Below are 14,368 nucleotides of genomic sequence, written 5' to 3'. Positions count from 1 at the left end.
CTTTCATGTTCTGAACACTAACAACAAACCATGTGACCACGACAATGAAATTAAATGTAGCTTTTAATAGAATGCCCTCTCATCTACAAGTTTCTTCTTCGTTCATCTTTATAATACATTTTAAAACAATTTATTCTTTGGCTTTTAACCGAGCACCCGATCGTTTCATCAACTATTTTTTAATCCACAATTATGTCACGGATTTAAACTTATAAATAAAAAGGGTCCTATGAATATTATTATTGCTCTTATGCGTTTCATCGATCGTTCTAAACTTTTGTACAACACTTAGTGGCCAAGGATGTTGTTTTACATTGATTTATAAATAAATATGGAATTGCATTGTATTGGTTAGCTAGAACTTTATTGATTAATTTTTTTTTTTTCAATTAGACACAGCAATTATTAATAAAAACAAAGATAAATAAAGAGAAAGAATATAGTATAGTAGTTTATGAAATAGCACAAACTGTCATGTATATATATAAATGAAATGTTACAGCTATTTAAGAAATATGCATTTAGTTTTTAACATATAGATGATAAACATTTATAAACAAACAAGGTTTTCTGACATAAATTCGTTTGTTTATGACGTGCTAGTAGTTAGCATAGCAGAGCTAGTGTTTTGTAACAAGGGCAAACACAGCAAACGTGGCCAAACTGACTTAAAACATTGCTTACGAAGTTCATTGACATGATATACAGTGTAAGGAAGAATATAGTTGAATTAAATAGACGTACAAGCGGTTATTCCACAGTAGTAACGGAGTCACATTGAAACACCTTCAGCTACATAACACTGGTTACGCAAGTCTCAACTCGCTTGTTACGAAAGATGAAAAGTGCAGAGAATAATGTATTTTCAGGCTTTATAAGAAGCGGCGAGAAGTAAATACACTAATGCTACGGTATAAAAGTGACACTTACAGGACTTGTCAGAGTTCTCCTGGAGAGAAGTCGTGAAGCTGCTGCTCTCACGCTCGCCATGTTGTCGAATGAACGAGCGAGGAGCAGCGGATTTCAGTGGTGCTGGACGCAACCATTTACGCCGCTACAGGGGGGGGGGGCGTGCTAATACAGTTCATCTTTTTACTCATAAACAACGTGCCACACTAGAGTAAACATAATGTAACAAGGTTTATAGCTATCAAATCCAATAATAACTAGTGTTTGCGTACCTCTTGAGAGATATGTTAAAGTAGATGTATGCTCACTGTGAACATCACACCCCAGCAGGAAGACTCCAACGCGAGCCGAGCGACTTGTGTAAAGGTGTCAGGTTCAGGTACAAGGAAGTGACCTGAGCGTCATTTTTAGAAGGTGAGACAAGAAACTTTAAACATCACAACTGACCGAGATCATCGTTCACGTGCAACATCTTTTAAACCATTTCAAATGTAAGTATCGATCACGTCATCACAACACAACATTGTTAGCTTAGCATGTTAACCCAGAGTTGCTGCTGTAAACAACTTTACTTTATCTATTTTCACGTTGATAAAATGATATAAATCACTATATATGAGCTTCTAAAACTCAATGTGAGGATCTTTAGACGCATTTGTTATGATGTTGTTCGTTGCGTCTGGATCCTGCCCTTCATTGGTGTGTGTTTATTTGTGACAGGAACCACCATGAACGACTTGAATGACCCCCCCAGGTGGAACATTGACCCCGCAGACCACAGAGGAAGAGCCGGTGATGGTGATGGAAAGCAATGGAACTACGCTCTGCTGGTCCCCATGTTGGCACTGGCTGCTTTTCGTGAGTTTTGAAAGGACGTTTGTGTGCGTTTACAAACTATACAACTGTTAGATTAAAATGGTTATACACTATACATATTAAATGAATGCTAAAAGATAATCAAAATATAAAGTATAAATTACTGGCTTCATCTAAGAGCTTAAACGTTTGACTAGACAATCAACATTCCACTCCAGACTGATCAGACTGGTTCGAGACAAGCTTGGATCATAATTAGAAACGACACCAGTAATTTAAGAAATCTGTTTATCTGCCGATCACACCTTAAATCGTAGATCAAAGAACGAAGCAAGACACACCCGGGAAAGGGGGGCTAAAAGACGGAAACCTCCCGAGAACATTTGAATGATTAGATTACAAGAAAACAAATCAGGATGTCTCTCTACGGGGCATAGGGACACAGGGAACTTGAAAGGACCATTTGGCCGGAAAGGACGACCCCCACCCTGGGCGGGAAATTTGCCTTAAATATAGCGATGTTTCTACAGATCGGGACCTTTTCTCTCAGGACTATTGACCTGTACAGTCGCCGGGAGAAAGTGTGTCCGATCGATCGTAAAGCTTGTATTTTGTTTGACTTGAAGCGGCGAATAAACGACCCGTGACACACTCTTGATTGTTCATCTTTCTCCACGGAGCGAAGTATTAGACCCGGGACTGGAAGCGACTCCGTGTTTTGATCGTTGTACAACCGTAACACATGAAGGGAGAATAAAATATTACCCCCCCCTAAAAAAAGGGGTTTGTGACATATATGTTCCTTTCCTCAGGGTGGGTGTGGACAAGAGATTCCCGAAAAGAGATGGACGATGTCAGGTCCAAGTGTGAGGAGCAGGTGTCGGCGAAGAAGAGCGAACTGGAGGCTCAGTATGGAGAGACTCTGACGGAACAACGCAGGATGGCGGCGCATCTGGAGCTGCAGCTGGAGAAGGAGCATCAGAGGGTTCAAGGCTTCAGGGACGACATGACGACGCAGAATCAACGTTTGGCGCAAGAGAGGCAGCACCTGATGCAGGTAAAGTTTGATATACTGTAGTTATTCCAATAATTACATTTTATTCGTATTTATATACTAAATTCAATTACATTTTATTCGTATTTTTTAATGATTGAAATACAATACATTCTGTAAAACATCTGTTAACCTTGAAAAATATCTTTATTTAATTTAATTATTTAAAAATAAAAAAGACAACCTTTCAATAAAGAAATGATTTAATACTTCCAAAAATATTGAAATGCTTTAAACGAAATATTTAAATAAAATGATTCCAATTTCTTTTGACATTTGAAATGTAAAATGCAATTATTCAATGAAAGACTAAGATATAGAAATGAATAATGAGCACAAAAATGTTCTATTCCTTCTCTCTCGTAAGATCTTTCATTCCTCGCGTAACAATCGTTTCTTTCCCGACAAGGAACGTAAACTCCTGGAGGAAGACAAACGAAGAGTGGTGACGTCTGGAGCCGCGGGGTCTGTGCTGCACGACGCCCTGCAGAAGGAAAACACATGGTTCCAACACGCCAGCGCCACCATCAGGGAGCTGGAGTCTCAGCTGGTGGAGCGTCAGAGTGTCTTCTGCTCCCACCTCCAGTCCCGACAGCATCGGGAGCAGATGGAGAAGAACATGCTTCTGAAGGCCGTCCGGGAGCCCATCGGCAGGGAGGTGGATCTGCAGGCGGATCTGGAGGACATTTTCAGGAGAGACACGCACTGCGCCGAGTATCTGAACGTGGATAAGAGGAAGAACGGAAGTCTGATGTGGGTCTATCTCAAGTACTGGCAGCTCCAGGTCATGCTCCAGATGCACAAGAGAGCTGAAGAAGCTCTGCTCACAGGGAAGATTAAATGACTTGAAATGAGGTCAAAATGGCTTTTTTTTTGTTTCATTCTTTGCTCATTTTATTCCACTAAAAGGGAATATCAGGAATCTACAGTTAAAGCATGAACGCTAGTGTTAAAAGTACTTTGTCTCGGGCTGTTTCACGGTACTTTCACTATAAACTACAATAATAACGGCGACATAGCTCAGATGGTAGAGTGGTTGCCTGCAGTCCAAAAGGTTGCAGGTTCAATCCCAGCTCCAGACAAGCTTGTGTCGTTGTGTCCCTGAGCAAGACACTTCACCCTGATTGCTCCTGATGGTGAACTTGGCGCAAGTGTGCAGCCTACAGCCTACTCCCATCAGTATGTGTGAATGGCTGTCAAAAGCACTACCGAATTTCCCCTCGCGGGACTAATAAGGGATTCTAAAAAAAAAAAAAAAAGAAAATGTAAGGTTTTGAACCAGGAATGATTTTAAATCAAACAATCTTCTTATGGCTCTGATCATGTTCTTAAGGCTGCAGTTAAATGAACAAATGAAATCAAGTATTTTTCAAATCAAAATGGCTTGTTAACCATTAGCAAACTTCTATATTTCACTTCTGGTTTGGACCTGTTGGAACATGTAAGATGTGCTAATAAAGGGGTTTTGGACGCAAGAATACTCAAGTCTTTGATGCGTTATTTTTGTCTTTCAATTTCCGTCAGGAATCTTGTCCTCCATCATCTGATCCATGACCTCCTCGCGTCCTTTTGTCGTCGTTCTTCCCAGACGGTCATAGTGCGATCGCTTGAAATGTCAGTTAAACATATTTGTGAGGCCATAAAATATATTCAATATATAAATGCAATATTTTCTATTTGAAAGGATTGAATGTTTTTATTCAATAATCAAATTTAATCATTTGTATATTGAAAAGGTTGTTTTAAAAAAAATCAAAAAATCATATTTTTGACAAAATGCTTTTGTTTTTTTATACAAAGTTTGATATAGTTATTCCAATAATTACATTTTTCTTCTAAATTCAATTACATTTTATTCGTATTTTTAATGATTGAAATACAATACATTCTGTAAAACATCTGTTAACCTTGAAAAATATCTTTATTTTATTTAATTATTTAAAAATAAAAAAGACAACCTTTCAATAAAGAAATGATTTAATTGAATTGTTCTAAAAATATTGAAATGCTTTAAGCTAAATATTTAAATAAAATAATTCCATTTTTATTTACATTTGAAATGTAAAATGCAATTATTCATTGAAAGAATACGATATAGAAATGAATAATGAGCACAAAAATGTTCTATTAATGAGTTTATTTGAAAACTGGACAATATTTTGAACGTCATTTCACTTCCTCCACCATCATTGGGCCTTTGTGTTGCATCAGATGTCGACTCATGTCTCGAGTTGAAATAACATGTTTCACTTCAACCGAACAAACCAGAACTATTCAAGTGTTTATCATCGGCTGAACCACGACGGTCTCTTCCTGGGAATTTCCACAATCCTCTTGTCTTTGTCCGGTTCATCAGGTGTCTCGCCGTCGTAGAAGATCATGCTTTCCACCGCCGGGGCCTTCAGAGGTCCTCCTTCCATCTCCGCCATCCGCTTGCGGATCTGAACCGTCTCGTGGCGAATCTTCGCGTAACAGTTGCCGCAGAGGATGTGTTTCTGCCTCATGTGGCCGCACTCTGGACACGGTTCCAGGTTCACCTGGAGGAGAGAGAATCGCTTTCAATCTATTCACAACAGCATTTAGCAATCTCGCAGGATTTCACTGTCCCTCTAGCTGAGGTGAACGTAATGACTGCTGCCATCTAGCGGCGGGAAGTGTAATGGAAACACAAAAATGAACAAACACTGTGAATATTTGCATGTACCGTATTTTCCAGACTATAAGTTGCAGTTTTCTTCATAGTTTGTCCGCGACTTATACTCTGGAGCGACTTATGTGTGAAATTATTACCACATTATTAGCGGTATATCATTTCACATGTTATTCTCACACTAAACCACAAGAGGGCGCTCTAGGCCTGTGTTGATCATTTCCACGTAGAAGAGGAAGCATCTTCTACCTCCGGAGTTAGTTAGTTGTTTAAAAGTGACACGAGGATGAAGAGTTATTTGGAGTTACACGGATGGTTTGGTAAACTTGTTAGTTATTTATGCTATAGTTCTCTGAATAACTCTTCATATGTTATGTTAACATACCAGGTTCTCACTTCATGTAACGTAACATTATTCTGTTGTTGCCTCTAGTTTTATTTTAAACTGTCTTTCAAGATCACATGTCTGTTCTTGGTGTTGGATTTTATCAAAGAAATTTCCCCCATAAATGTGACTTATACTCCAGTGCGACTTATATATGTTTTTTCCTTCTTTATTATGCATTTTATGGCTGGAGATACTTGTGCTCCGGAGCCACTTATAGTCCGGAAAATACAGTAGATTAAAAAAAAAAAAAAAATGGAGAATAGAAAGAATTGCCAGAGTTGTAAACACAACACTTTTTTTGTGGTGGCAACATAACTTACATAGTAATAATGAAATAAACTTTCCAAAGTTTCCTCTCAGTGTAAACTTGATATTCTCCAGCTTTACGAAGTACATCCTGCTGGAACTTCCGAAAGTAACAACAGTCGGTGACGACATAATAGTGAATAATAGTGTAATAGTAAATGATATGTAGCGGTTTACTCTGAGCAAAATTAAGTTTGTTGTATATCTTGTAAAACAATCATTATTTAGATTTTATACATTAAAAGGTTCCTCCCACGTCTGCTCAAAGTGAAAGTACCGACATAAATGAGATGTTTATTCGTTTTATTATAAATATTAAGTATGTTTTTAACTGTCACATGTTGCAACTGAGGTTATTTTTGCATTTTTCTTGTTAATAAAAATAATTATTTTGATTTCGGGGTTGTTGTTTTTTTTATCCTTGTGGTATCGAAAAAGTTATTGAATATTTTCCCGAGTATCTGCATACAACATTATTATCGTTACGTCTTGTTTACTCTCAGACAAAAAAAGGTTAGTTGTTTATATTAGAAATAAACTGAAGGCCTTTAAAGTTCCTTCCACATCTGTGCAGGGGCATATGATGCAAGTAATGTTTTTTCATAAGAAAGTACTGCGATAAATAAGATGTTTATTTGTTTTATTATAAATATTAAGTATGTTTTTAATTGTCACATGTTGCAACTGAGGTTATTTTAGAAATATTCTTGTTGATAAAAAAAAATAATTTGAATTTGGGTTTGTTTTTTTCCTTGTGGTATTATTTATTATTAAAAAGTTATTGAATATTTTCCTGAGTATCTGCATAGATTTTAAAACATTATTATTATTGTCTTGTTTACTCTCAGACAAAAAAAGGTTAGTTGTTTATATTGGAAATAAATTATTTTTGAGTTAAGACGTTCAAAGTTCCTTCCACATCTGTGCAGGAGAAAGGATATGATGCAAGTAATGTTTGGTCATAAGAAAGTACTGCGATAAATAAGATGTTATTATGTTATTAAGAAGTAAATATTTGAAGCTCACCTTGAGTTGGCTGAGTTTACTGTCCGCCCTCCTCCTGGTTCTGTTCACCTCTATGCTGCGTCTCTTCTTCGGCGCCGCCATCCACATGAAGCCGTCCTCCAGGAGACCAGGAAGCTGCTCCTGGGGCAGGAGACCCGGACCCTGCAGAGGCAGGAGACCCGGACCCTGCAGAGCCAGGGCTGGACCTGCACCGACATGACGGGTTCCAACGGGTTAAAACATCCAAACAAACGAGAGACAGAGACGTAAACACGTCATGTTCCCGGAAAACGAGCACGTTTCTAAACTCACCAAACTGTCGGTCGAATCCAACCGATTGAAGGAGTTTTCTCTCGATCTGGAGCAAAGAGCTTCTAAGGTTTTGAACAAAAGCCACGAAGTTCATCTTGACATGTGTTTATCTCTCGGTCAGGAAACCACGGTCATGTGTGTCACTGCACACTTCTTCTGGTGCGTGATGTCCGCTGGTTACTGATCATGTTGTTGTACTGTTGCCACCTAGCGGTCGCCCGGCGTCACCACTAGAATATATATCCAAAAAAAAACAAATTGCACATATATGTGCTTAAAAACAGTAGCAATTATGTTGTAATAGGAAAACAATATATTAGTTGAAAAAAGAAACATATAATACATATATTCCTTAAACTTTTTTAAATATATATTTTAATGTGTTGTCCAATTACTGTGTGGATTTCTCTTTCCAGTACAGAAAAGTTACATTATATATATTATATATATTATTTTAGTCATTGATTTCACACTGAGTCATGACATCGTTCACTTACAATCTTAAATAATGTCTTTCTGTTTTAGAGGATACAAGTGTGATTGAATGACGCATGCAAGCGGCTTGATTTTAAAGTAAATAAGTAGGATTTATACCGTATACAATATATTTAAGCCAATTATAGAAACGATTTAATATTAATAAATTACATTAAATATATCACGACTATAACAAACAAAAGTTAAATGCAATATTCTATGGCAATTTAAGCCTGCGCTATTTGAAGCCTATATGTACAGAACTATACATTTATGCGAGGCCCATAACTTTATATCTACAATTAAACAATGTATATATATAAAGTTTGGATTAAAATTAACATCTGATTCTGATATAAACCCGAAAAATAAGTCTTAAATATTTTTTATAATAACAACATCTTTGTCCAGTTTAATAAAATCCCTTTTTTTGTACACAGTAGTCCAGGCAGAATGAGAAAAAAACCTCCTTGATCCAAAATATACAACAAAATAATTCGAATTTATTTTCTTTATTGTCATCTTTATTATTATTATGATAATTATTATTAATGGGTATTTAAAATTCACACTAATTAAACAAGTGCAAAAGTCAAATATTTTAATGCATGTACTTGATAAAAACAAATGTTTCTCGTGTGAAATTATTTAGAATTGATTGATTCTATGAAACATTTATTCGTTTGATTTTATCATTTGCATTTTAAATATTACACATTATATAATATTTCAGACAAGCACATTAAACCATTTTTGTTGGGCATGACATTTATATGTTAATATAAATTACATTAATTACATTCTCAAAACGCTGGTTTTCATCCTTTTGATTATTCTGCATAATTTTAATTATTTCCTTTGTAGAGGGTTTATGATGTAATTAAAATGTTGTTTTGTTTTTATTTTTTTGTATTTAATTTATTTTATTGTAATAAACATATTTTGTTTTGTTGAGTGGGATTAAACATTTTACACCCTTGCATCTTTTTTTTTATTGTGAAAACAATAATAACGTTCATTGGTCAACTTACATAAATATGGCTGTCGCAACTATAGGCAAATTAAATAAAGAATTAATATTTGTTGAAAGTTAACAATATATGGATCAATATAAGTCACAAATTAAAGTTAATTGTTATTCTATTATTATTGGTTTTGAATGAACGCGAGGCGCAGCTATAGCTATACACATTACCGTCGCATGGGGGCAGTGTTTTCTACGAGGTTGTCTTAAACATCTCGGATCTCGCTCTCTAAACAGTAGAAGAAGACATTGAACAAGATGGCGGAACGTGGCTACAGTTTTTCGCTCACCACATTCAGGTAAACTTTATTCTAAAAAAGTGTAAAATAAGTCAATTGATATGCACGGTATGTAGTAGCGGGTATTTGACGTGGTTATCGAGATATTTCTAAGAACGCATTCATTCACGTGTCGTAAAGAACGGATGTATTTGAACTCATTGTTGCTGGTGCACTGTCATCCCGGCTATGAATCGGCTAACGTGAGCTGCTAGCATAGCGGCTAACCGGGTTAGTAATGCATCCTAAACTTCTTCACCTTATGAAGGTTTAAAAGTTTTATTCAATATTTATATACGGAAGGACAAAACAACAAATGTATCATTAGATTCACCGTTAATTCATTTTAGTCGAGTTGACGGTTTTGCTTTCGGTTTCTCATGAAGAAGATTCACTTATGACCATAGTTGCGTTTGGTTCCTTGTTATTTAAAAATATATATATTTTCTCAGTTTAATGTCTTCTGTTCTCCCAACAGCCCTTCTGGTAAATTGGTTCAGATCGAATATGCTCTGGCAGCAGTAGCAGCAGGAGCTCCCTCAGTCGGCATCAAAGGTACTCGATACTCCTGGTTTGTGATATGGTGTCATATTAATATTGTTTAGAGAACCTGGTGAATAAAACTACATCTTCAAATTTTACAAAACATTTCGAATAGTTTTTCTGCAAAAATGCTTTATGGTTAAATAACTGCAAATTTGGTGGTTTCTTTTTAGGGGGTTTATGCTAAATTTTGTCATTATTGAAGCCCATGACAACCGACCTTTTTTTCTTTGTGTAGTTTTTAAGTTTTTCATCATATTTTGGCTCTTCACGCCTCTTTTGACTTGACCGCTCCTCACGACTGTCGCATCATATAACGTGGTCCCTGAAGAAAGATTGTCAATCTTCTTAGTAATGATGATAATAATGATAATGCATTTTATCTAGATATGCTTTTCTAGAATCTCAACGTCACAAAAACAATTAAACTTGACATAAAAATGCAATGTAACGCACTAATACATAAAAGGCAGCAGCAATGGAAAGTAGATTAAATGTGGAGAAAATGGTGAAAACGGAAGAAAAGGTCATTTATTTATGCTATATTTGGTTATTATTGAAGCCCATGACTACCAATTTTTTTTCTCATGACTGTCGCATCATATAATTTGGTCTCTGAAGAAAGATTGTCCATGTTCTTAGTAATACTGATAATAATGCATTTTTATTTAGATATGCTTTTCTAGAATCTCAATGTCACAAAAACAATTAAACTCACATAAAAATGCAATGTAACGCACTAAGACATAAAAAGCGACAGCAATGGGAAGTGGATTAAATGTGGAGAAAATGGTGAAAGTAGAAGAAAAAGTCATTTATCTTATATATAAAGGAAATGGGTTGTGTTTACAAAAGACTTCTGGTTTCATTTTGTTAATATGCGTTTCTCCTTAGCTTCCAATGGGGTTGTCTTGGCAACCGAGAAGAAACAGAAGTCTATTCTGTACGATGAACAGAGTGTCCATAAAGTGGAACCCATCACAAAACACATCGGCATGGTGTACAGTGGCATGGGGCCCGACTACAGGTGGGTGTTCATAAAACCTCCTCTTTAATCTCATGTTCTTGGACTTTATGTCATTGCATTAAAATCTACCCAAAGACTTCAAACTATTACATATCTTTTTTCGTGGGGTTGTTTTCTAGAAACGGTTTTATTTGTACCGAGGTGTTATTCTGAAAAACGATTGAGATATTTTGACCCACATATTGCAAAGATGAAAATAAGCATGACTTTTATGTTTTCAAGTGAAAAGTGACGTATTCGGGTGAAACTCGAATAACTAGAATATCGTGCAAATGTTCGTTTATTCCAGTGATTGGATTTACAAGGTGAAACTTATGTATGACATACGTTCATAACATGCAACTCAAGATATTTCATGCATCATTTAAAATAATTTTGATGATTTATACAAGCTGGGAAAACCATTAACTGAAAATCTCATCAAATTAGAATATCACATACAATGCGTAAGTGCGTCTCAATTCTTAGTATGTAAATGTAGTGCTCCATACACACTAAATTGTCACTAAAACGCCCACAAAACTGAGTATGGATCGATGGACACTATCTACACTAAACGGCTGCCATCTTAGTGACGTTGTAAACGGAAGTCACGTTATATATTATATTATATTATATATTATATTATATTACAGGTGCATTTTCAGCAGCAGTAGAAGGATAAACACGTCTTCGCTGCAGATACCAGTTTAAATATCTCGCGAATACTTAGTTTCTCATATTTTTTCTTTATTTCTTCTGCCAAACTTGCAAAACATGCTGCCAGCAGGTGGCGATAGTGTTCCTACAGTTGGTTGTAAGCAACGTTAAATAGTAGTAGAAGAAGAAGCTTTCGCGTCATTTCCTGTTAGTGTGTAGCAGCAGAGTTTGATTTGAGACATACTATCTGTGGAGAATTAGTTACTAGTTAGTATGTACACTATCCTGATGATACTAACTTCTAGTATACTAAGAGAAGTATGTGATTTGAGACATACTATCTGTGGAGGATTAGTTACTAGTTAGTATGTACACTATCCTGATGATACTAACTTCTAGTATACTAAGAGAAGTATGTGATTTGAGACATACTATCTGTGGAGAATTAGTTACTAGTTAGTACGTACACTATCCTGATGCATACTAACTTCTAGTATACTAAGAGAAGTATGTGATTTGAGACATACTATCTGTGGAGAATTAGTTACTAGTTAGTACGTACACTATCCTGATGCATACTAACTTCTAGTATACTAAGAGAAGGATGTGATTTGAGACATACTATCTGTGGAGAATTAGTTACTAGTTAGTACGTACACTATCCTGATGCATACTAACTTCTAGTATACTAAGAGAAGTATGTTTGAGACATACTATCTGTGGAGGATTAGTTACTAGTTAGTACGTACACTATCCTGATGCATACTAACTTCTAGTATACTAAGAGAAGTATGTGATTTGAGACATACTATCTGTGGAGAATTAGTTACTAGTTAGTACGTACACTATCCTGATGCATACTAACTTCTAGTATACTAAGAGAAGTATGTGATTTGAGACGCAGCACAGGATGCTTCCACAGCAGCCTTCAGCGCTGCTGCATCGTTCGGTCTCAAGTCTCTCATCTTTCTCTTGCCAATGCCCCATAAATTGTCTACGGGGTTCAGGTCTGGCGAGTCGGCATCTCCACGAAGCTTGTCTGCTGAAGAGTTGGTTCAACTCTTATGGATACAAATGTGATTCAAATTTCCCCCCCACTTGCAGGGTTCTCGTCCGACGGGCAAGGAAGCTAGCACAGCAGTACTTCCTGGTATATCAAGAGCCAATCCCAACAGGCCAGCTGGTCCAGAGAGTGGCCTCCGTCATGCAGGAGTACACACAGTCTGGGTGAGTTGTTATAAAGACATTGTAAGTAAGTACAATAAACACTTCTTTATGAGTTGTTGTACTTGTTTCTAAACGGTTGTGATTTGTTAAACTTGTACATGTTGACTCCCCTAGTAAATATTTATATACATTTATAGATGCCCTAGTGTATATATGTAACGATGTATTTTCTTCTCCCAGGGGTGTTCGTCCTTTTGGGGTATCACTGCTGATCGCCGGATGGGATGAAGACCAGCCGTACTTGTTCCAGTCGGATCCTTCTGTACGAACTCTTTAGATTCATCAAAACCTTTTTTAAAAAGCTTGTACTTTCTATCTTTAAATGTAGCACGAGAGGGCGTTTTGTTTGTGAGTGATGACTCTTCTCTCACTCTTGACCCGTAGGGCGCCTATTTTGCATGGAAAGCCACCGCCATGGGAAAGAACTATGTGAACGGAAAAACATTCCTCGAGAAACGGTAGAGATTCATGATTCTTGGCCACATTAAAACCCACGTTGAGAAGAGACGTGTAAAGCTAAACTCTCGATTCCTCAGGTATAACAACGACCTGGAGTTGGAAGACGCGATTCACACGGCCATCCTGACCCTGAAGGTATGGTTGGTCATCACGGGGAAGAACCCCTGAGTTATCATCATAATCTCAGGTTCTACGAATTGGTACTAAGCCCTCTAACCTCGTCGCCCAGCAGCCGCCTTTCTCGCTGAGTTTTCAGTTGGAGGAAGTGCGGCGGGTGTTTCCTGCGAGTTCATTACGCTTTCTCGGAGGCGAGGCCTCGGGGACAAACCAATAGCGAAGCGGTTAGAGGGCGGAGCACCAATTGACGTAGAATTAATTAATTTCTCATCTAATCAACGCGTTCCTCTGGTTTCAGGAGAGCTTCGAGGGTCAGATGACGGAAGAAAACATCGAGGTGGGGATCTGCAACGAGGCCGGCTTCAAGAGACTCACCCCCGCGGAGGTGAAGGACTACCTGGCCGCCATCGCGTGATTCGACCCTCCTCTGGCCACTGTAAACTCTGCAAACAACAGCATTTTTTAAAAAGTTTCAAAACTGGTTTGGTGGTTCAACTGCATAATTCCAACTCATGGTGTCCTCGATCATGACATCTTTGCTATAACGAGTGATCTTGTAACTATTTGGACGAGTGTTTTGTTCGACCCATGTGGTTGGCAACTGTGCCGACAATAAACTTCTCTGGTTAAAAAATCCCGATGTTTCGTCTGTCACTGCTGGTAGAGAAATGTGTTTGTTTGAAGTAACGACGGATCGCGTCAAACAACTGAGGTTATGGATAAATATATGCATCACAAGGATACTTTTTTTCAGAAAAATAGTTTGTATTTTCACCTGCATCTTATTCAAATAAATGGTGACGGGATCACAGTTGCTCTGTTTGGTTATTCAGTCATTAATGTCGCTACTGATGTGATAAATTGTAAGAAATTAATATTTTATACTTTAATTATAACATGAGTTGAAGCGAGAGCGCGGGCCTGACCCTAAACCTTTTCACTTCCAAGCGAAATCCCTCCGCCATGTTGTGATCCGAAGGCGGGAGTAAAACAATCATAAGGACAATACACGTCTATTTTTATTTCTACTAGACTAGATGTTTTAAAGTATTTAAAAATGTATAGATGCATTTTGAATATATTTTTTATTTAATATCTATTTTATAGTGAAGATCTAGTTTTTTGAGCGGCTGTTAC

The 14,368-nt window shown here is 37.1% G+C and overlaps 4 protein-coding genes across 6 annotated transcripts in view; 2 read left to right on the top strand and 2 right to left on the bottom strand.

The window, feature by feature from the left end:
* Positions 1-990, bottom strand: part of sdha (succinate dehydrogenase complex, subunit A, flavoprotein (Fp)) — a 10,790-nt gene extending 9,800 nt beyond the window's left edge. Inside the window, exon 1 of the mRNA XM_087805445.1 lies at positions 931-990. Coding sequence (XP_087661571.1) covers positions 931-990 — 60 coding nt within the window. The remainder of the gene's footprint in view (positions 1-930) is intronic.
* Positions 991-1,241: 251 nt separating this feature from the next.
* Positions 1,242-4,259, top strand: ccdc127a (coiled-coil domain containing 127a). 3 transcript variants are annotated; one of them, XM_087805518.1, is made up of 5 exons: positions 1,242-1,400; positions 1,630-1,663; positions 1,697-1,767; positions 2,529-2,782; positions 3,189-4,259. In XM_087805518.1, exons 2-5 carry the CDS (start codon positions 1,638-1,640, stop codon positions 3,621-3,623), a joined length of 786 nt encoding a protein of 261 aa, XP_087661644.1. In that variant the 5' UTR covers positions 1,242-1,400; positions 1,630-1,637; the 3' UTR covers positions 3,624-4,259. The 3 variants fall into 3 exon arrangements, with proteins under 3 accessions (XP_087661644.1, XP_087661643.1, XP_087661642.1); XM_087805517.1 differs by having other exon boundaries at positions 1,243-1,400; positions 1,630-1,767; positions 2,538-2,782; XM_087805516.1 differs by having other exon boundaries at positions 1,243-1,400; positions 1,630-1,767.
* A 642-nt stretch (positions 4,260-4,901) lies between these two features.
* mrpl32 (mitochondrial ribosomal protein L32) lies at positions 4,902-7,591 on the bottom strand. Its single transcript, XM_087805791.1, has 3 exons — positions 7,441-7,591; positions 7,150-7,334; positions 4,902-5,316 (listed from the first exon to the last, which is right to left on the bottom strand). Exons 1-3 carry the CDS (start codon positions 7,532-7,534, stop codon positions 5,065-5,067), a joined length of 531 nt encoding a protein of 176 aa, XP_087661917.1. The 5' UTR covers positions 7,535-7,591; the 3' UTR covers positions 4,902-5,064.
* Positions 7,592-9,182: 1,591 nt separating this feature from the next.
* Positions 9,183-13,866, top strand: psma2a (proteasome 20S subunit alpha 2a). Its single transcript, XM_087805520.1, has 8 exons — positions 9,183-9,240; positions 9,698-9,774; positions 10,657-10,789; positions 12,533-12,655; positions 12,836-12,917; positions 13,040-13,113; positions 13,192-13,249; positions 13,530-13,866. Exons 1-8 carry the CDS (start codon positions 9,200-9,202, stop codon positions 13,644-13,646), a joined length of 705 nt encoding a protein of 234 aa, XP_087661646.1. The 5' UTR covers positions 9,183-9,199; the 3' UTR covers positions 13,647-13,866.
* Positions 13,867-14,368: the final 502 nt, after the last annotated feature.

The sequence above is a fragment of the Callionymus lyra genome, chromosome 13 (genome assembly GCF_982586985.1).
Source record: "Callionymus lyra chromosome 13, fCalLyr1.hap1.1, whole genome shotgun sequence".
In the NCBI taxonomy this organism is placed as follows: Eukaryota; Metazoa; Chordata; class Actinopteri; order Syngnathiformes; family Callionymidae; genus Callionymus; species Callionymus lyra.
This window is presented reverse-complemented; position numbering and strand designations above follow the sequence as displayed.